Genomic DNA, 22,355 nt, shown 5'->3' with positions numbered 1-22,355 from the left:
ACTAACAACTACACTCCAAAACAACTCGAAAAGGTCGAAATAAGTAAACGTCACAAATCGGTGATAACTTTAAGCGAAGAGCCAAAATCTCTAGTCTAAACTAGCAAACTAAAATAGAACACTGGAATTACACAAAGCAAATTCTAAAACAAAATAAACATATGTAGACCATCTTTAAACAAAACATTCAAAAAGCTCTTTTATTTATGTATAACAATGTGTTTTTCTAGTATTCACTCATTTAGTTACAACATGATCATGTAACTACAAGGTCGTAGGTTTGAGACTTACAAGTGTCATCTTTCAAAAAAAAATAAAAAATTGCCCCCGTTGAAATTTTTTTCTGAATCCGCCACTGCCCGAGGGGTTGTTTTTAGATGAACAACCGAAAACATTTACAAAATGACGACAACATGCAAAAACTAAAAACCAAAAACCTAAAATGGGAGCCTCTTAATGAACATCCCAGTTCCAAGCTTTAATATTACACACATAAATGACAATAAACTTATACCAAAACCAAAACATACTAAACTTGGCACAAATGGGGTAGAACAAACGCAACATAGCCTCGGCACATTTGCAATATCTTTTATCATCTTCACCATCATTAAGTGCAGCAGCAAATCCACCAATATGTTTGAGTTCATATCCATTACATTTCTAATAAAATCCTTTTAACAGATCTCATTTGCTTCCAATAATCAACCACTCTATGATACCATGTGTTCTACATTATAACATTGATTATAAGCTATCTGACACACTACTATCATCATACATAAAAAAAAAAAAAAAAAAAAAAATGATTATTCCATATAAAATAAATACTTACAGGGTCTTTTGAAACTTATTAGGACTAACACCAATTTCATCAAGCAGAGGGGGCGGCCTTGTCTATATAAAACAAGGGATTGATTAACTATGTCCCAAGGTAGTCATTAATTCACCCAAACCTTTTAGTTATAACATACTAAAACTCATTTTATACATGTCTATATAAAATACAGGGTATTTGACTATTTATAGACATGTAAAACAAATGAGATTAAAAACTCGTAACATTTGTTGATTCTTTTGTGATTATTAAAGTGAAATCTTCTTAAGGCAAAACTTTAATTTAATAATAGTAACCATAACAAAAACAGGTCTTCACCATCAAAATCAATCAAACTTAAGAACTACTCTATAAAGGGTCAACTTCATAACACTATATAGTATTGCTTCGATTTTGTTCTCTCTCGAGAACACAATACAACATTGTAATCAGTCTTATCGTATTTACATTTATGAAAATTCATCGTAAATTACAAAATGTTTGACCACACAAAGGGCATTTAGCTAAACAAACTGCTTCAGTAGCTACATAGACCTTGATGGTATAGATCATACTGATTCCTGCATGACAATTGTATATACACAATTCATGTTCACTTGTAACATCAATTACTACAGGTAGCAAGTTTAACACAGGAAATTGATTTGCATTCCATTCTCCCTCCAGTGGATCAAATGGGTCAACTTAATACCGGACTGGGTCAAATGGGTCGAAAGTCACTAATAGTAGTCATTATACATCCAACCACCTAAATCTTTGTGTTTGAAGAATATGAATTTGATAACAAATAATTTAGTTAGTTTATCATATCTAAAAGATAAAAGGTTGCAACTTTGCCAACTCTATCCAACTTATTTTACCCGAACTAAATAAAAAACTACACATTTTGCCACCACTACTAGTTGAATGGATAATATTTGCGAATTAAAGAGAGGGAAAGATATCATACGCGTTTGGACGTGGTGCTATATGTTGTATTAATTAGTAAAATAAAAAATGCATGTTGTATTAATAATTAATACCCATGGCACATTTCCCACATCGCATTGGGGGTAAAGGGGAAGGGGGTTTTACCGTCCATGCCCCGTATGGGATTGGTGCGGGTTTCCTCCTGTGCACGCACGCACGCATGTGTATGAGATGAACGTGTGGGTGGTTAAGTCCCCCCTGGGTGATCCTAACAGCTGTCAATATAATAATAATAACTAGTTTATAACCGCGATTTTGCGAGCCTCAAACATGATGATTTATATCAAATATTATAAATTATGATTATATTTATAAGAATAAAACTAAACACGAACTTAAATTATAATGATATTATGTTGTCATATACACCTCCCTTCGATCAGTGTAAAATTCTTTACTTACCACATGCTTTTTGGCGAGGATGAGGCACTAGTGAAAGAATGTTGCAGAAGGATCTCCACATCCGTTTTACATCATAGGAGGGAGGGGAATCCTTCCTACTTTACAAAGAGAACGTAGTTTTCCCAGGATCCAAAAGATTCCTGGTAATCAGATGCACCTATCTGGTACCTTGTGTTACCGTCCGCATTTGGTAATGATATAAAAAGTACACGTAAAATTAATATTGAAAATAATTTGAATTTATATTAAAGATAAAATTTTCTGGATTTTGAAAGCATATCTTACTACTTAACTTCAATAGTGTGTTGAAATAGTCATTATATGTCATATATACTTCTACTCATACAATTTTCTATAGTTTTTTTTATATCTAATGTTTCAAATATGTTGTATTTTTTTTCGTGCGGATGGGATAAAAGTTCGTTTTTTAAAATCATGGTATTTAATGTTCTCTATTATCCGCTTTTATTATTTTTATGATTATATGTATATGTATAGTTTTAAGGACAAATGACCCGAAAAGTTAACCTAAGTTACTCAATTAATTTTTTTATTTTTATTTTTTTTGAAAGGCAAGAAGATTTATTAAATTAAATACAAATACACGAAACAAAACTAGCAAGAAGCTAGTCAAGACACAAGACCACACCCCAACACACAATTAAAAAAAGAGCACAACAAACAAATACTCGAGATCACATCCCAACACACAATTAATAACGCACAACAAACAAATACTCGAAACAAAAGGAAACACATTAGCTCGAGGCCACTAAGGGGACACACTGCGACTAGATGTAGAAACTATGTTTCCGAATCCGAGGGCGCGCAAGAAGAGCAACATGAGCAACAAGCAACTTCATCATCGTCCTCTTCCGAATCTTTCATTACATTCTCGATAAAATATCTTTCATGCCATCGAAAATTATCCCGACGTCGGCTACGCTTCATATTTCTACTTCCCCAAATATGTTTAATGAAATGACTTTTAATCAATGGATTGACAATCATAACCCCCAATTTGCTTAACCCAAAAAAGATTTCAATTTTATTTTTGCTCAAGGACAGGATTACGTACTCAATTTGACAATCGTTTTAATGGGTTGTTCACATTTAGTTTCTGGGCCGTTAAAGTAGATAGTTTCTAGCACATAGGACGTTGAGTGTTCTAAGTTTTCGTCTATATTAGTCTTTGTACTCTGTTGACCAAACGTATCGTTTACAGGTTTACATTGATTGTGTCATTATCATTAATTTTATTTTTGAAACTTGTAGTGTCCACTCGTTTGGAAGATCGAGACGAGGAGTTATTGCTACGGTTAGTGTTGTCGGATTGTTGGCCAGAATTATTGGCCGACGGGTATGCTTTTTGATCAGATTTATTCCCTGGGGTGTGAAAAGGGTCAATTTTGGGTCCGAAACCCTCAACAGAGTGATCCCCATCCTTATTTGAATCTTCATCGGAGAAAATTGTCTCCAATTCGGGTTCAACTTCCCATTCAGAGAGTCAAGGTCATCATATAAATTAAAAATGGACAAATTATCAAATTCAGTAATTGAATCGTCAAACTAATTCGAATCATAGAAAAGTCGAACCTGCTCTTTGATTGGTTTGAAGGTGTTGGTGTGGTGCAGAATGGTACCGTATGATAAGTCTTGATTTTCTTCCACATTAACCGAGCAGTTGTAGCTTTCTATTATCTCCCGCCAACGGCTAGCAATATCAAGGAATGTCTTTTGGAACCAACAATCAATAGGGACCCCCGCTATATCGATGCGAACAATTCGACCCAGATATTTATATTCAGTTGGGTCCCAGGTGTGATTTGTGCAAATAAACAAGGGTGAGGGTGAGAACCACAAGGGCGGGTCAAGGCGGGTTTGTGCTAGCAACACTCTCAAGGGCAGCAATAAAGAGAGGCACATTTAGCAAGGTAGAAGAGTTGTTCGAGGTGTATAAAATTGTTCATAATTCAATATTCGTTACTTTAAATTAAACAAAATATTGCTAAATATAAAACTTCTATGTTCATTAGCGATAGTCTTAATGACTATAGTTCGAAAAAAAAAATCAATATTTAATGATGAACATAAAAGTTATCTAATGTGTTTCAACCTTTCTACAATAAGTTTATCATTATTTCCTCTTCTAGTTAATAAATAATGTATTATATAATCAAAGATCAAAGAATTATTATATATAATGTATAATAAATATAATCTCTTTCTCTTTTTTTACTATTATTATAGTAAAAGCAATATTAACAAAGTATTTTATCTAAAAGCTAAAATGTTAAAAAGATTACTCTTAGATTTAAAAGTTATAATCATTAAGATCTTTGAATTAAAATATATTGAATTATTTGCCAATCTATTTCTATTAAAATCATATTATGATAATGTCATTATTAGTCTAATTCTTTTGTTAAAATAAATCAAAAAACAAAACAAACAAAAAATCTAAGTATGGTGGGTGATGTCATTAATCTAAATAATTTTAAATTAAAATTAAATCTTATTAATTAATTATTATTATTAAATCTTATTAATAATTATTTTAATTATTAATGAATTATTTTTACTAATTATTTTGAATTGAGTACGAGAAGGTATAAAAGGTATGTAGAATGAAACTAATTCTAAATTTATATTTTAATTTACAATTTTAAAATAAAATAACAACCAATATAATCTTTTATGATTGGATGTGGATTATTTAATATGGATTTTAGGTGTTTGATGAAATGTTCAGCTGACGAGTTTCTTAGTCGGACTCTGTGGTTTCACGGGTCATTAAACTAAATGACTTTAGCATTTACGTTCACTTAATATCTAAAATATATCATTAAACTATTTCGTTTAAACAAACACGTGGTTCCACGGGTAATTTCACTAGTAGATGTCCTAAATCCTAAACTTTTAAAAACTATTACTCCGTACTACTCTGTACAACGATAATCCGTTTAAATGATTAAACATTGCAAATTAAATACACGTGAACCAAATAAGATTAGAACTTGACTTGCATGATGAAGTTTGTTAAATACAAAATTTTAGTTTGTTTTTTTTTTTCAAACTATCCCAATTAAATATTAAAGGTTTTACGAAACAAACAAAAAACCATGTGAATGTGAATATTTCACTACAGAGTATTTACCTTGCAAATACATGTGTATCAAATAAAATTAGAACTTTATTTCCTGCATGTATTATATATATTACTAGTTAAATGAATTCAAAGAAAAGAACTAAGTATTATAGAATGGTTATAGGAAATAAATTAGTAATTAGATAAACAATACAAATTCATGTAACATGGAATTGAAATATAATCAATGAAATATTTTTTTTATATATAATAACATTACAACACCACCTTTAGTAGTAAATCTTTCATTACACACCCTTACTAACAAAAAATTTACAGCATTAACAAAAGTTAAACCAAAATCCATATTTAATATAGACGAAGCAAGAGTCATGTTGATTAGCATAATACCAACAAAGACATTAATGATTTTTTAAAGTCTCGGAACCATCCACTTGATGTTTCATCGTAAATATATTAATCTATGTTTATCCTCAAACTTCATTTCCTTAAGTTCCATATGATACTACCCCACATAAATAAAAAAAAATACATGCTTAATTAATAGTAAAACATAGAGAGTTAGGTCACTCTTAACCATGACGTTATGTCATAGTATCACCGACTGTCACATCAGCATCACATCAGCACCTCATTTCCATCACTAACCAATCACTAACTGCTAACAACCATGACATGCCTATCACACTCTTCCTCACACCCACTAAATTAATTAATTATTTACGGGTACAAGTAATGAGTCAAAATGTATAACAAATATTAGCATCTCTGCCGTGATTGAAATTGTCATCCAACGACGAAATGCGTCACGGATCAAGCAACGGCGTCCCATGACGGATTGCTAATATTGGCGCTAATCAACCACGGATGCATTCACGGTTCAACCACGGAACCGATAAGACCGACCTTAGAGAGTGAAATCATTTGTAATGTATAAGTTACATAATATAATGGGTTAAGGGTTACCCACCTGACCTGGCCACCATCCCACTACGTCATTTATCCCCATTTGCAAAATCGCACTTCCACTCTTCATTTCTTGGAATCTAAGCAACAGCCCACTACGTCATTTATCCCCATTTGCAAAATCGCACTTCCACTCTTCATTTCTTGGAATCTAAGCAATGGATAGAGCGTAGAAAACATATACCTACACATTAATAAAGATTATGTTAAACAGTATTTTGACTAATACTATAACATTAATATATATGTATATGTATATTTATGATCAGTGAATATAAAGATATATGTAGGTGTTAAAAAGATAATTGCAAAGAAAAACTGATCGTTTGTATTGATAATTTGATATGATACAAGCTTGAATTAGTTTTTTACAATGAAATGCTAAATTATTTATACAACAAGGGTGTAACAGCTAATTCCTCTTTTGGAATGCTTTTATGTTACTTTTGAAAGAATCAATCTGCTTTTGACTAAAAATGAACTAGCCGTTAGCATTTCTTGGTCAACTCTTTTAAGGAAATGATGATTTGGTAACAATTCTGATCCTTTTATTTCAACACTCCCCCTCAAGTTGAATAGTGGGATCTCCGAAATTCAACTTGACCAATACTTCTTTAAATAGTCTTCCATTAACGACTTTGGTAAGAATGTTCGCGAGCTGGTCTTCTGATCTTACAAATGGAAGTGAGATGATTTCTGTTTCTAGCTTTTCTTTGATAAAATGTCTGTCAATTTCAACATGCTTTGTTCGATCATGTTGAACAGGATTTTCCGAGATAGCAATTGCTGCTTCATTGTCGCAAAAAATTTGACTTGTGTCTTCTGGTGGAAATCTGATCTCTGTTAGTAGCTTCCGGATCCATAACGCTTCTTGTACTCCTCGTGCTATCCCTCTGAACTCAGCTTTAGCACTTGAAAGAGCTACAACCTTTTGTTTTTACTTTTCCATGTAACCAGGTTCCCGCCAATTGAGGTAAAATACCCTGATGTGGATTTTCTGTCTCCTTTTTCACCTCCCCAACTTGCATCTGTATATATTTGAGTTTTGAGGTGTCCGCTGTTTTTGAATACAACTCCATGTCCAGCTGTTCCTTTGAGGTATCTGATGATTCTCCACACAGCTTCCATGTAATGTACTTGAGGGTGATGCATAAATTGGCTGACTACTCCTATTGCATACGCTATATCTGGGCGAGTATGAGCAAGGTAGATCAGTTTTCCAATGATCCTTTAATATTATTCTTTATCTGCAAGTTCAGCTCCTTCTTCAATAAACAACTTCTGGTTTAGGATTGCAGGGGTCTCGGCTGGTTTGCAGTCGATCATCCCTGTTTCAGCAAGTAAATCAAGCACATATTTCTTTTGACATATAAATATTCCTTGTTGAGATCGTAAAACTTCAATCCCTAAGAAGTATTTTAGCCTTCCCAAATTTTTCATTTCAAATTCATTAGATAAATTTGTTTTTAAGTTGAAAAACTCATCTCTGTCATTTCCTGTAATTATCATGTCATCAACATAAATAATCAAGCAGTTATCATTTTGTTTCTTTGTTTTAAAAATAAAGTGTGGTCTGAATTACTCTGTTTATAGCCATATTTTTTCATGGCTAAGGTAAATTTCCCAAACCAAGCCCGAGGGGATTGTTTTAGCTCATATAAAGATTTTTTAAGGCGACAAACTTCCCTATTTTTGAAGTTTTCTGAGAATCCTGGTGGAGCTTGCATATAAACCTCTTCCTTAAGCTCGCCATGTAGAAAAGCATTTTTCACATCAAATTGGTGAAGAGGCCATCCTTTATTTGCGGCAATAGAGAAGAGAACTCTAATGGTGTCAATTTTAGCCACCGGTGAGAGAAAGTCTCGGAATAGTCTATCCCATAAGTCTGAGTATATCCCTTGGCAACTAGCCGGGCTTTGTATCTTTCAATTGTGCCATCTGGTTTGTGTTTTATTGTAAACACCCATCGACATCCTACTGGCTTCTTCTCTTGAGGAAGAATATATTTTTCCCATGTATCACTTTTCTTCAACGCTTCCATTTCAACCTCCATTGACTTTCTCCAGTTTTTTGATTTTAGCGCTTGTTTTATGGTAGTTGGTATTTCTTCAGAGTATATCGCGAAATTGAATTTCTTTGCTTCTTCTGATAAATTTCCTTTGGCAATATTCGGATATCTTGATCTAAGAGCTTCTTTCTCGGGATCATATCTTTTAGGTGGAACTCCCATGTTAGCTCTTGGAGGAAGTACATAACCTTCATTTGATTCATTCTGACTTGCAACAGGTTCCACTAGAATTTGTTGAGTTGATTCGTGATTTAAACTTTGGGGTTCGTCAGGAATTTGTTGAGTTGATTCACTTTGATTTGAACATTCTGGTTCATCTTGGGTTGTAGTATTTGGTGTCTCGGGATTTGGTGTTGATGTTGATGTTTGGATATTGTCGGGATTTGGTGTCTCGGGATTTGGTGTTGATGTTGATGTTTGGATATTGTCGGAATTTGATATTGGAATTTGGATATTGTCAGGTTTAGGTGTCCATTGTATCCAACTTAGAGTGTCATTATCCTCTTTCTCCCCCTCACTCGTGAGTTGGGTATTATAAAAATATTCAGTTTCGACAAAGTCACAGTTCATTGTAGTAAAAACATGACGCCTTTTGGGACTATAACACCGATACCCTTTTTAGTTTATTCCATAGCCAACCATGACACATTATTCCGTACATGGATCAAGTTTGGTACGCTCGTGTTTAGGAATATGGACAAAGACGGAGCACCCAAATATTCGAGGTTCAATACTAAATGAAGTCGGGAGGGTATGGAATTGGGAAAGAGTATCTTTAGGAGTTTTTGTGCCCAAAATTTTAGTGGGTAAACGGTTGATAAGATAGGTAGCGGAAGCAAGAGCTTCGGGCCAAAAACTCTTCGGAACCTTGGATTCAATTAATAAAGCTCTGGTCATTTCTAAGAGTAGTCGATTTTTTTGTTCGGCTACTCCATTTTGTTCGGGAGTATGAGCACAAGATGTTTGGTGAATAATCCCTTTATCATCACAAAATTGTTTCATTGAAGTATTGACAAACTCACCCCCATTATCGGATCTTAAGATTTGTATGTTTTTGTTAAATTGAGTTTGTACCATTTTATAAAAGTGGTAAAATTTATCAAAAACTTCTGATTTGTGAGTTAAAAAATAAATCCGAGTCATTCGTGAATGGTCATCAATAAATAAGACAAAGTACCGGAAATTTCTCCCACCAATAACTGGTGCAGGACCCCATACATCAGAATGAATTAAAGCAAAAGGTACATCTTTCCTAGTATTACTAGGTTTAAATGTACTTCGGTGGCTTTTGGCCAAAATACAAGTTTCACAATTTAAGTTAACATTAGATGGAAAGAGACTAGGGAATAAAGTACGTAAATATCCGGTAGAAGAGTGACTCAATCTCCTATGCCATAACCACGCCTCCCTATCAGGTGTTCCGTGTACAAGCATCACAGTACCTTGTTGGGTTACTTCGTTGACATAGTATAACCCACCCCGTTCGGTACCACGCCCAATAATCACTCCAGTCCTGATATCTTGTAGGATACAGAAAGTGGGGTGTAATAGAATAGTACAATTTAGTTCTTTTGTAACGTGACTAATTGATAATAGTTTATGAGACAAATTTGGAATATATAAACAATTAGATAATTTCATAGTCGGAGTTATTTCAATTCTCCCACCCCCTTTAACTTGCACAACTCCTCCATTGGCGGTTTGAATTTTATTAACCCGAGGTTTTGATTCGGAACAAAAATCAGATTTCTCAAAAGTCATGGTGTGAGTAGCACCGCAATCAAAAATCCATTTGTTACTTTTCATGTTATTTGAAACTATATTTGCCTTACCATTTAAAAATTTAGACTCGAAAAAAGGAGTTCTAGAAGGTTTGGTATTAAAATATGAATTTTTAAAAGTTTTGTAAAGTTTGGTTTGGTCACAGCCATATGTTTTAATCATATAGGGGCTAGTTTGAATATTAATAGACCTTGAGGGTTTAAATTGGCTATTTGGCCTCATATTATGTGAAGAGTCAATTTTTGACCCCTTATAATGTGAAGGGTCGTTTGACACTTCAAGCAACCTTTTTGCCATTTTTAATTTATGATTTATTATTCCAACCCATGTCTCACCCTTAATCTCCTTTTCTGCCTTTCTCAAAAACAAATTGGGGTTTCTCACTTTATACGTTTGTTTAGAGAAATTAAAGTTTTATGTTTCATCAGCCTCTATATGCGATTTATATAAGACATTAGGGTTCATGTGGCTATTCTCAGCCGTATCCTTCTTCTCCCTTAATCCTTCTGAAATTAAGTTTGATTTTAGATCGGGGTTAGGGTTTTTTAACTCTCCCTCTGTGGCCGTTTGAGGAGGAATGGAATTCATCCATCTCACTCGTTCTTGTTTTCTTTGGTCATATGGGATGATTTTGATCGAAGATTGGGGTTCAAGCCCTCTTCTTCAATCATGTGTAAACTATGGAAACGATTAATCATTTGAGACAATGAACAAGGGTGATAGTCTTCAGACTTTCCCTTTTTTATTGTTTTATGAACAGGATTTGTGAAATTAGGGATTGAGGGTTGAACTCTCATCCGTTTGGTCGATTTGTACGATGGATACAATGATTTAAAATTCGAAGTACCTCTTTTTGGATTCTGAGAGAGATTGAAGACGCCGTTGCCGGTAACCTCATGGTGGCCGCCGGCCGTCGTCACCACCTCAGCTACTTTACTGTTTCTGGCCACCACTGTTGCCGCCATCTTTGCCGTCTTGAAGGTGACCGGTGGTGGTTGACACAGAATGCTAAGGTAAGTATTTTTGCTTGACCTTAATTGTTCAGATTCGATATTTTGTATTCTGAATTCGCTGCAATTGCTGTGGTTAATCGAGCTACCGTCACTTGTTGACATGACAGCTTCGTATTTTGAGCTACCGTCGATTCTTGACATGGCAGCTTGAAATTATTTATGGTAAATGATTGAAGCAAAAACGGTTGTATTGATCCCTTGATCTACACCGTTAGCTCTGATACCATGTTAAAAAGATAATTGCAAAGAAAAACTGATCGTTTGTATTGATAATTTGATATGATACAAGCTTGAATTAGTTTTTTACAATGAAATGCTAAATTATTTATACAACAAGGGTGTAACAGCTAATTCCTCTTTTGGAATGCTGTTATGTTACTTTTGAAAGAATCAATCTGCTTTTGACTAAAAATGAACTAGCCGTTAGCATTTCTTGGTCAACTCTGGTCAACTCTTTTAAGGAAATGATGATTTGGTAACAATTCTGATCCTTTTATTTCAACAGTAGGATCAATGCCTCTAATTGCAAGGAGGCTTATGATAAGATATCAATTTTTCATACCCGCCCCATTTTAACAGTTATTAATCACTGACCCGCCCATTTCAAGAAATCCACCCAGTTTTCAAACACAGTCATAGAGAATTGCAGGGTATATACCAGGTCTCCGTAATATGAGTCAAATGTGAGAGATGCAGCCATGTACAACTATTTCTTTACAAACGTCCTGACACATACCCTTCCATCTTAGACTTGATGAATTCAAGTGTCAATGATCCACATTTCACCATCTAAATTGTTACTCCATATTTCACAGCACCATAAGAAAGCATACCCATGCCCATCACCATTCACCAATCACCAATCATAATCACTAATAGAGTAATAATCCTCCATAATACAAAAATGACATGTTACAAAATATAAAGAGGCTTTTATAATCAGAATAGCAATAGAAATAATGATGTGTTGAATATTACCATTTATTTACAATGACATCAACAACTGCAAAATTGTAAAGTTATTCATCCAACTATCAGTTTGACCCCCTTTACTACTGTATGACCATTTTGACATCAACATCTCCCTCTTCATTGAAGCATATATTATTAATTTTTTCAAATTCGAGATCTTATTTACCTAAAAAGTATCAATCTTGAAGCAAACAAAATCAAAGAAAGTTACCAAGAAATGAAAAATGGCACGTTATCATTAGTAATACAATGAGGCCATAAAAACTATTCATTTATCGATATTCTCAGCAAAATCAACACAAACCTATTTAACATTAACATAACGAAATAAATAATAATAGAAATAGAAATATGATCTTTATGAATTTAGGATAGAATGAACCTGTTGCTTATAAAGTAACGGATAGATGTCAGTACCTTAAACTTTTGAACTTATGGTGAGTTACCTTAAACTTTTGAACTTGACTTTTCGAAATGAGTTACATTAAACTTTTGAGCTCGACTTTTCAAAATGAGTTTCCGGTTTGAGTTTCCGTTGAGTTTTCTTGAACCTTTGAACTTGAATTTCTGATTCGAGTTTATGGTTTAACTTTTTTAGTAGTTTTCTTGAACATTTGAATTTGACTTTCTGATTTGAGTTTCTGTTTCACTTTCTGGTGATTTTTCTTGAACTTTTGGGCTTAACTTTCCGATATGAGTTTCTGGTTTGACTTTCCGGTGAGTTTCTTTAAACCTTTGAAATGACTTTCCGATATGAGTTTCCGGATTGACTTTTTGATGAGTTTTCTTGAACCTTTAAACTTGACTTTTCGATTTGAGTTTCTAGTTTGGTTTTTCGGTGAGTTTTGTTGAACCTTTGAATTTAACTTTCTGATTTGAGTTTTCGGTATAACTTTCCAGTGAGTTTTCATAAACCTTTAAAATCGACTTTTCGATTTGACTATCCGGTGAACTTTATTGAACCTTTGAACTTGACTTTCCGATTTAAGTTTTTCGGTTTATTTCATGTGAGTTTTCTTCAACCTTTGAACTTAACTTTTAGATTTAAGTTTCCAGTTTGACTTTCCGGTGAGTTTATTGAACCTTTGAAATTGACTTTCTCATTCGAGTTTCCGGTTTGATTCTCCGGTGATTTTCTTGAAAATATGAAATCGACTTTAATTAGTTTTCGTTTTGACTCTCGGGTGAGTTTTTTCAAACCTTTAAACTTGACTTTCCAGTGAGTTTTCTAAAACATGACTTTCGGTGAGTTTTCTTGACTTGACTTTTCGATTTGAGTTTTCGGTTTAATTTTCTGGTGGGTTTCTTTAACCTGTGAACTTGACTTTCCGATCTTAGTTTCTGGTTTGACTTGAGTTTTCTTGAACCTTTGTGCTTAACTTTCCGACCGGAGTTTCCTATTTGACTTTCTGGTAAGTTTTCTTGAACCTTTTAACATGACTTTCGAATTTAAGTTTCCAGTTTGGCTTTCCGGTGAGTTTTTTTTTTTTTTTTGAACCTTTGAATTTGACTTTCAAATTTGAGTTTCTGGTTTATTTTCTTGAACCTTTCAACTTGACATTTCGATTCGAGTTTACGGCTTGACTTGGTGAGTTTAGTATAACCTTCAGACTTGCTTTACGATTCGAGTTTCCTGTTTGACCTTTTGGTTAGTTTTCTAGAACCTTTGAACTAGACTTTCCGCATTTTAGTTTCCAGTTTGACTTTTAGGTGAGCTTTTTGAAACCTTTGAACTTGACTTTTTGATTTGATTTTCGGTTTGACTTTCCGCCGAGTTTTCACGAACCTTTAAACTTAACTTTTTGATATGAGTTTCCGGTTGATTTTCTTGTGAGTTTTCTTAAATCTTTGAACTTGACTTTTCTGTGTCCGGTTTAATTTTCTGGTGAGTTTTCTTAAACCTTTGAACTTAACTTTCTTATTTGAGTTTTCGATTTGGCTTTCCGATGAGTTTTTTTGAACCTTTAAACTTGACTTTCGGATATGAGTTTCCCATTTGAATTTTCGGTGTGTTCTCTTGAACCTTTAAGCTTGACTTTCCGATTTGATCATCCGGCGAGTTTTCTTCAACCTCTGAACTCAACTTTCCGATTTGAATTTCTGGAGAGTTTTCTTGAATCTTTGAACTTCACTTTACAATTCGAGTTTACGTTTTGATTTTCTGGTGAGTTTTCTTTAACCCTTGAACTTGACTTTCTGACGAGTTTTTTGAACCTTTGAACCCGACGTTTTGATTTGAGTTTCCAATGAGTTATCTTGAACCTTCGAACTTGACATATCGTTTTTTAGTTTTTGGTTTGACTTTTCGGTGAGTTTTCTTGAACCTTTGAACTTATCTTTCCAATTTAAGTTTCTGGTGAGTTTTCTCGATCCTTTGAACTTGACCTTCCGATATGAGTTTCCGATTTGATTTTCTGGTGAGTTTTCCTGAACCTTTGAACTGGACTTTTTTATTCGAGTTTCCGGTTTAACTTTTTGGTTAGTTTTCTTGAAGCTTTGAACTTGACTTTTCAATTTTTAGTTTCCGGTGAGTTTTCTTAAACCTTTGAACTCGAATTTTCGATATGAGTTTCCCGTTGAGTTTTCTTGAACCTTTGAACTTTACTTTCCATATGAATTTCCGGTTTAACTTTCTTATGAGTTTCCATGAACATTTGAAATTGACTTTTCGATTCAGGTTTCCAGTTTGACTTTTCTGTTAGTTTTCTTGAACCTTTCAACTTGACTTTCCGATTTCTAGTAGTCTTCTTTGATTTGTGGAGTAAGGAAGTGTAGATCCTACTAAGGCATTGTAGACGTTAACATAAATGACTTTCTGATCTCGGCGAAATCTCATGGCGTGCATAGTGCGAACTACGGAGGTGTGTTCTCGTTGCCTTTCTTCTCGATAGATGTGATCGTGGATTGCTCCAATGAAGTCTTAAAAGCATTCTTCTAGTAATTCTCCATCATTATCTTCACACGTTAGGTAAAGGCGGTGTTCTGCCTTGATAGAGTCTATCCGATCTCTTAATAGAGGTGTATAATCGATTGTTGACCAATGGATAACTGCTATGATGACTTCATATTCATCACAGTGATTGATGAATGCGATCATGTCGGCATGATTTGCTATGATCGGAATCTATAAAGACGAATCATACTCTTCTTCTTCTTCTTCTTCTTCAGGGGGTTGAGGTAGAAATAGAACGAGTGTCAACATGTATATTGATAACATGAGGCTCGTCTTCTTCACTGCTTGTAGTCGACTCATCTAGTATGATTAGATCGACATGTGAATGAAGGTCTTCTATATCCAGGGGTCTTTCTTTAATACTCGAGGGATCAATTTCATTATCTTTTAAATCAGATGGTTCTTTGATCTTCTTTTGATGTAAGGAGATCACCATTCTATTACTTCGATCTTTCATCTCAAGCTGCATTATCTCTTCATGATGTCTTTGTATTGTATGATGTCTTTGTATTGTTGCGGCACTGAGTGTGGATATTTTAGTTTCCACCTCTCGTTCTTCCTCTTCTGTTTCCTCTTCGGTCTCATCCATTTCCTCTTCTTCCTCCTCCATTTCATAAAAATCCTCATCCGTCTCTTCTTCCGATTCTTTCTCAGACTCTGATGAAGACGGCTTATAGCTCATTTCCTTTTGTTCAAATGAAAGACATGTATACTTTGTTACTCGTTGTTTAAACTCACTAATTTGTCTTTGTTGAAAATGGTTAACCGAATTAACCACTTAATATGTACACATTAACCATATAAACTGTTTACTAACCGAATCGATATAATTCGTTACTCATTGTCCAACCTCATTAATTTTTCTTTGTTGAAAATAGTTAACCGAATTAACCACTTTATATCTACAAATTAACCATATAAACCGTTTACTAACCGAACCGAATGGTAAAAATGTTAATTAACCAAAGTTTCGGTTATGGGGTACTAACCGCCCCAAACCCCCATGCTAACCCCTATGAAAAACCACCAACTATTGTCACATATAAAAATATCAAGTTTCTTTTTGCAATTTAAGAGAAGGTAGTACTTCATTATTATAGTGTGCATAATCTCTAAGGGTTATTTATAACTTCCTTTACGTATTCATATTTGCAATCTTTATTCTAAAAGTGTGTATTGCAACTAGGTTATTATAATGGTAATAATTGTCTCTAGGTAAACAAGAAATTCGCATAAATTATCCAGGATCATTGGTTTCTTCGAAAAACTTTCGTACAAAACCTCCTGCCGAGTCTCGTGTCTCACAAAATCGGAGGTTCAGGCACAAGTACTAGGTATATGGTTGGTCAAATGGGTTCTTGTTGTGTTTGCTACATTATCGTTGGCCAACATTGTAATTTTAAGTTATCTTATATTAGAGTTTAATTATACCTATATTCTAAATGACATAGGAAAAGTGAATAGTCCACTTTCTAAATCTCACAAAATTACACTAAAGTTTTACCTCTTTACATTTCAAACACATAACATTACACTAAAGTTTTACCTCTTCACACTTCAACCACATGACTTCCAACTGTAAAAAAAGGTAACACCATCTTTTCACCACCCCATCTTCCACACCCTTCCACACCCTTCTTAAAATACTTTACCCACACTCACCTTCCAAAACTCTCTCTTCCTCCTCAAAAAATTCCTCCCACGCCTGCTAAACATTACATTCCATGGTTTCATGTTTAAACTCTAACTACGTTTTTTGCAATTACATGCCTTTAGCACGAACGTTGCTGGGTTGGAATTCTGCTGATGGATTTACTTCAGGGTCTCTTCCATCGACGCTTTCTTCTGCAGCAATCGTTATCACCATCGTTGTCGCCGTCTTCGCCTCCACCTTCCTCGCCATCTTCGTCAAACCAAAGAGAGGAAAAAAAAATTCCCTTCGACCTCCATGAACTCAGGTATGTTTCTTCTTTCTGATTTCGTCCTATTTTGCCTCATCCACCGGTACCACAATCTTTCACCCTCATCTGTTTTTCTGATTTCGATTTTTCATAGAATCAAATGAGGATTTCAATCAAAAATTAGGTTCTCAGGCGATGAACCTTCGTCCGCTTAAATTCCAATTGTTTATAGTTCGTGGAATGGATCTACGATATTAATTGTGATTTCGATTTCCTAATAGTTTTATTTATTTATTTATTTATTTTTCAATTATCAGAATCTACTAATTAAGAACCGACTAATGGTTATGGATGCAATATATTATGGGACTGATAACGATAATAAATCCTACGAAATTTGTAAATCAGCGTCTTCCTGTTGTGTCCGACAAAAAAAGGTACGTCTCACGGCTGTTATTCCATTTTTTTTTCCTTGCTATTTTTATTAAACACAATCATGTTATATATTGCTGATTAAGTATTAGTTTCTGAAAGAGATAATTTATATGTAACCGTCAAGTGATTTAGTTACTGTATGAAAGCATCAATCTAACTCATTACTTTTTGTCTCTCAGGTTCTTCTTGCTGATTTTCGAGGTCTAATTCAACGGGCAGAACAACCATCCGCATAAAATGGTATATCTTTAATTTGTTGTGTTAATTCTGGAAGTATAATTTGTTTATATTTGTTTGTCTACTTATTATAGCTTCAGAGATATAGAGATCAGATTAAGACATGGATTGATGGATACAATCCAGTGAGATCAAGGATAAAAAGGTATTTTCCATTCTCTACTTCATTATTATTTGTTTTACTTGAAATTTTGAGTTTACAAATGTAGCAGCTGTTTTTATTGGATAGTTGTACTTTACTTCATTACTATATTCCTTATTGACATCAGGTTTTGCTTTCTCATACATGTTGACGTAGTTTAGTGCTTCTTATGACCATGCTTTGATGGAAGCTCGAAAGGAGAAAGACAAAAGCTTTTTCAAAGGAAGGCTTGGGAAAGCAGCCCAAAAAGGTGTACCTATTACTTTATTTTCCATCACAATGCAAGGATCTATATATACGTATACTATTGATGACTTGCAAATCCGTCGCAACGCAAGGGTTGCACCACTAGTTATCAATCATATAGGAGTTTTCATCTCCTAAAGCATCATTTCTTGAATCCTTTTTTATTTACAAAGCAGTATGTACAACATTGTAATTGTAAGTTATTTTATATTAGAGTTTAATTACCATTATTTACATATTAATTAATAGACAAAAGTTATGAATAGTAATCAGGGGCATTTACGACTTTTCACCTTTTTTTTTTAATTTTAACTAAATTTCATATTACCAACAAAGCCCCCCACACTTTTTTGAAAAATTCAAATCGACCCCCCAAACATGGAGGTAAAGTGTCAAATAACCATTTTCATAAAAAATCTTAAATAAACTCCACCCAAATATTCAACGGGTCATATTTTCTAGCTCGCAACGAGTTAAATTTTTCCGACACCATCGTTAAACTCGAAATAATTTTAGAAACACAATGTCACTAGGTATACGCAAAATGGACACTTTTTAAAAAACGCTAAATAATTGGGGTACTTTTCATACACGTTGATTTTGCGTTAAATTTTTAAAAGTCGACAATTCCATAGCGAAACGCGGAGGTGCACATATATTGTTAATTTATTTTAGGAACACAATGTCACTAGCTATACGCAAAACGGACGCTTTTTAAAAAACGCTAAATATTTGGGGTACTTTTCATACACGTTGATTTTGCGTTAAATTTTTAAAAGTCGACAATTCCATAGCGAAACGCGGAGGTGCACATATATTGTTAATTTAAAATAAAATTTAAATCTCTCACGGGTTATACCTTTTAGTTCGACTCGAGTTGCGCTTCAACGACATCATCGTTAGCCACAAAATAATTTTACTAAACGCAATAAAATACATTGAAAACCGAACCCCCGACGCGAAGCGAGGGTTCGATAACTAGTTATAACTAATAGACAAAATTTGTCTTATTTGTTATGAATAGTACTATTTAATTTTTCACTTTTCACAAACCAAATCCTCTAACTTTCATTAAAATACAAATCGAACCCTCCACCTTATACATATATTCTAAATTATTATTTATCCCATCACTAACACTAAAAATACTGAATAATAACACCCACCACGCTTTACCGACTTCTACACTGCGCTTAAATAGTAGGACCCACATAGGCCACTACTGTGCTAATATTTTTTTTTTCTCCAACGATAAAAGAGGCAACTTTCTTAAAAGGAACAACCCTTCAATGCTACCAAAAGATGTCGAAAAACATTTCTTTTTTACAAAATAGATCAACTAACTTTAACGCTAAAAGAAACAACTTTCACAAAATGAACAACCCTTCAATGTTAGATTTAAAAAAAAAAATACAAAATATATCAAGATTTTTTTTTAACTCGCATTCAAAACGGAGCCTCCGGCGCGAAGCGAGGGCTCCACAACTAGTTATCACTAATCTAGTAGCTTTCATCTCCTAAAGTATCTTTTATTGAATCCTTTTTATTTACAAAGCATTATGTACAAGGATGTAAAAGCTTGGGCTTGAGACTCCTATCTTGAATTATATATGTTGTGCTATTGATACCTTTCTTGTTAAATGAGTGAACTATATTGATAATCTTCAAGTATTGAACCTTCATTTCTCATGCAGGGTTTGTTCAACAATGTCTCGAAGTATTTTACAATTGGTCCACTTTTATATATTGATGTCAACACTATAGTTACAGGTATATTAGTTTACACTTATTTATCTTAATGCTAATGTATACTGCTAAATGCTAATTCCCATACATTTTCTGTTTACTTTTGGACCAACACTGCACTTGATGCTCTGCCTTCTACCGCTACTGATTGTGCAGAAGGTTCATACATCTAGTGAAGTTCTACACAGTTATAGTCATTAATATTATAAGACCAATGGTCCTGAATGCCTATTAGCTTGTATAATCATCATTGTTTTTTTTTTTTGAAAGGCAAGTAAGTTTTATTAAAATAAAAAGAACACGAAACAAACTAGCAAGGAGCTAGACAAGACCAGAGGCGGATCTAGAGTGTAAGGAGGGGGGGCGCCCGCCCCCGGTGGATTTCGAAATTTTAGTGTAAAAATTTTGGATTTTTCGACTTTGCTTCCGGTGAATTTTTTTTTTTGCCCCAAAAGCTTTATATTTTGCCCCAAAACCTTCAAATTTTGTTCAAAATTCTCCAAATTTTGACCCAAAACCTTCAAATTTTACCCACAAATCTTCAAATTTTGCCTAAAAACTTCAATTTTTTGCCCCAAAACCTCCATATTTTACTCAAAAAAATTGCTATGGTTTTAAAAAAAATTTCGCCCCCGGTGGGAAAAAATTCTGGATCCGCCACTGGACAAGACACGAGGCTACAAGCGACCGCACCGAAAAAACGCACAAACAACCAACAAACACGAAGCTATAGGAAACACACAATCACGAGGATATTAAAAGAACACGACACAACAGCTAATTAGACTATGATTTCCGAATCCGAAGACGCGCAGGAAGAGCAGCCTGAGCAGCAATCGATATCCTATTTCGAGTCTTTCATCACGTTCTCGATAAGATATCTATCTTGCCATCGAAATTTATCCCGAAGCCGATTGCGTTTCATATTTCTCCTACCCCACACATTATGGTGGTGTATAGTGGGTGGTTGTTGGGGAATGAAATTCAAATTAAAGGTGGTGGATGTTGGGTCAGTAGCCGAAAGTTGAGAGCATAATTTTAGAGGATTAAAATAAGGATCACTTAATCCAAAGGGTGAAGCACCAAACCAAACAACAACAATAAACCACACATCCGAGCTCAACAAAAACTACAAGCTAAAAGCCTAACACCGAGCTCACAACCAACAAAGAACGAGAACAAGCAAGCACAAAAATAAACGAACAAACAAGACAAAGATATATTAAACCAATGAGGGAAGCCAATCAAAACGTAAATGCGAGATTGATTTTCATCTATGGAACACTACAAACAAAACACACACGAAACAACCCATCGACCGAGAACTTAATCCAAACCCTTTCCTAATTCCATGAAGTTCTTCATATCTTTACCTTGAACCGGCCTTCTTTTACGCGCTTATTTAGGCTTTGCCAGAACATTGATTGAGGCTTCGCCAGAACATTTATTGAGGCTTCAGAGTTGTAGAGGCGAAGCCAGAATTTGATTAGATGATGGTGGCTTATTCGATAAACAGATATTAGATATATAGTTTTTAATTAATAATAATGTAAAACAAGCTAATATTTGTAGAGATAATGGGCTACTTATATATATATATATATATATATATATATTGGTAGGATCAAGAGGAAAGTAACCAATCGGGGGGCATCGGGAAGCGGGGGGAAGCAAAAACTTTTTTTTTTTTCGTTTTTTGAAAAAACTTTGTTCATGAACATTATAGATGGGATGAAAATATGAACATTTAGTAGAGACACTGTAGTGACCCGACAAAATCGTCATTGACGGCGCCGTCTACTTAGGTCTCGTTACGTGGTCATAAGTCTTTAAAACAACGTTTGACCAAAAGATATGTCGCATTCATTTCAAATGTAAAGATTGTTCAAAGTTTACGAGAATAGTTCCACCACAAGTTACATTACAAAGTTATAAGTACAAATGAAACTTATGCGACACAATTTAAAAGTAGCCAAAAGACGCTCCATGTATGCATATATACTCGACATCCAATGCAAGTATCAAAATAATGAGCGGAAGCATGTATCATGTATCGTTCAAGGACCTGAGAAAAACATAGAAATCTGTCAACGAAAACGTTGGTGAAATCATAGGTTTAAGTAAGTAAGTACAAGTGAATCACAAGATTTGCAAAAATGAGATAATAGTAATACATTCCAAAAGTTTGTTTCACGAGCACCCAATTATCAATGCTTAACATTCGTTCCATAGAACCCCATCACAATAGTGTTAGAACATACACTGTTTCTCGAAAATACATTTCATTCGTAAACGGTAGCGAACCGTTTGAATGAGGATTTGTCAAACCCATATGGCCATATAACATAAGTTCTCGCTTACACCCGGCAAGTGTAACTAATGATAATCGAATTGAGGATTTTTGTTCAAACTCGTATGTAGAATGTTTGTTTTCCTGTACTTGTGTTCACTTAGTAAAAAGAAACGTTTATGTTTTCTCATCCCAAATGTAAGTGCAAAAGAGTACAAGTGGGACTATGATCTCACCTTGAGTGCACGAGTAGTAAAGTACTTCAACAAGTAAACGTGTGCAAAGA

The 22,355-nt window shown here is 34.2% G+C and overlaps 1 protein-coding gene across 1 annotated transcript; it reads right to left on the bottom strand.

The window, feature by feature from the left end:
* Positions 1 to 7,520: 7,520 nt before the first annotated feature.
* On the bottom strand, positions 7,521 to 11,288 carry LOC139847585 (uncharacterized). The gene is made up of 5 exons (XM_071837284.1): positions 10,982 to 11,288; positions 9,530 to 9,872; positions 8,263 to 8,950; positions 7,867 to 8,206; positions 7,521 to 7,780 (listed from the first exon to the last, which is right to left on the bottom strand). Exons 1-5 carry the CDS (start codon positions 11,286 to 11,288, stop codon positions 7,521 to 7,523), a joined length of 1,938 nt encoding a protein of 645 aa, XP_071693385.1.
* Positions 11,289 to 22,355: the final 11,067 nt, after the last annotated feature.

Source organism: Rutidosis leptorrhynchoides, chromosome 1 (genome assembly GCF_046630445.1).
Source record: "Rutidosis leptorrhynchoides isolate AG116_Rl617_1_P2 chromosome 1, CSIRO_AGI_Rlap_v1, whole genome shotgun sequence".
Lineage (NCBI taxonomy): Eukaryota > Viridiplantae > Streptophyta > Magnoliopsida > Asterales > Asteraceae > Rutidosis > Rutidosis leptorrhynchoides.
Note: the sequence above shows the minus strand (reverse complement) of the source record. Positions and strands in the feature narration are given on the sequence as shown.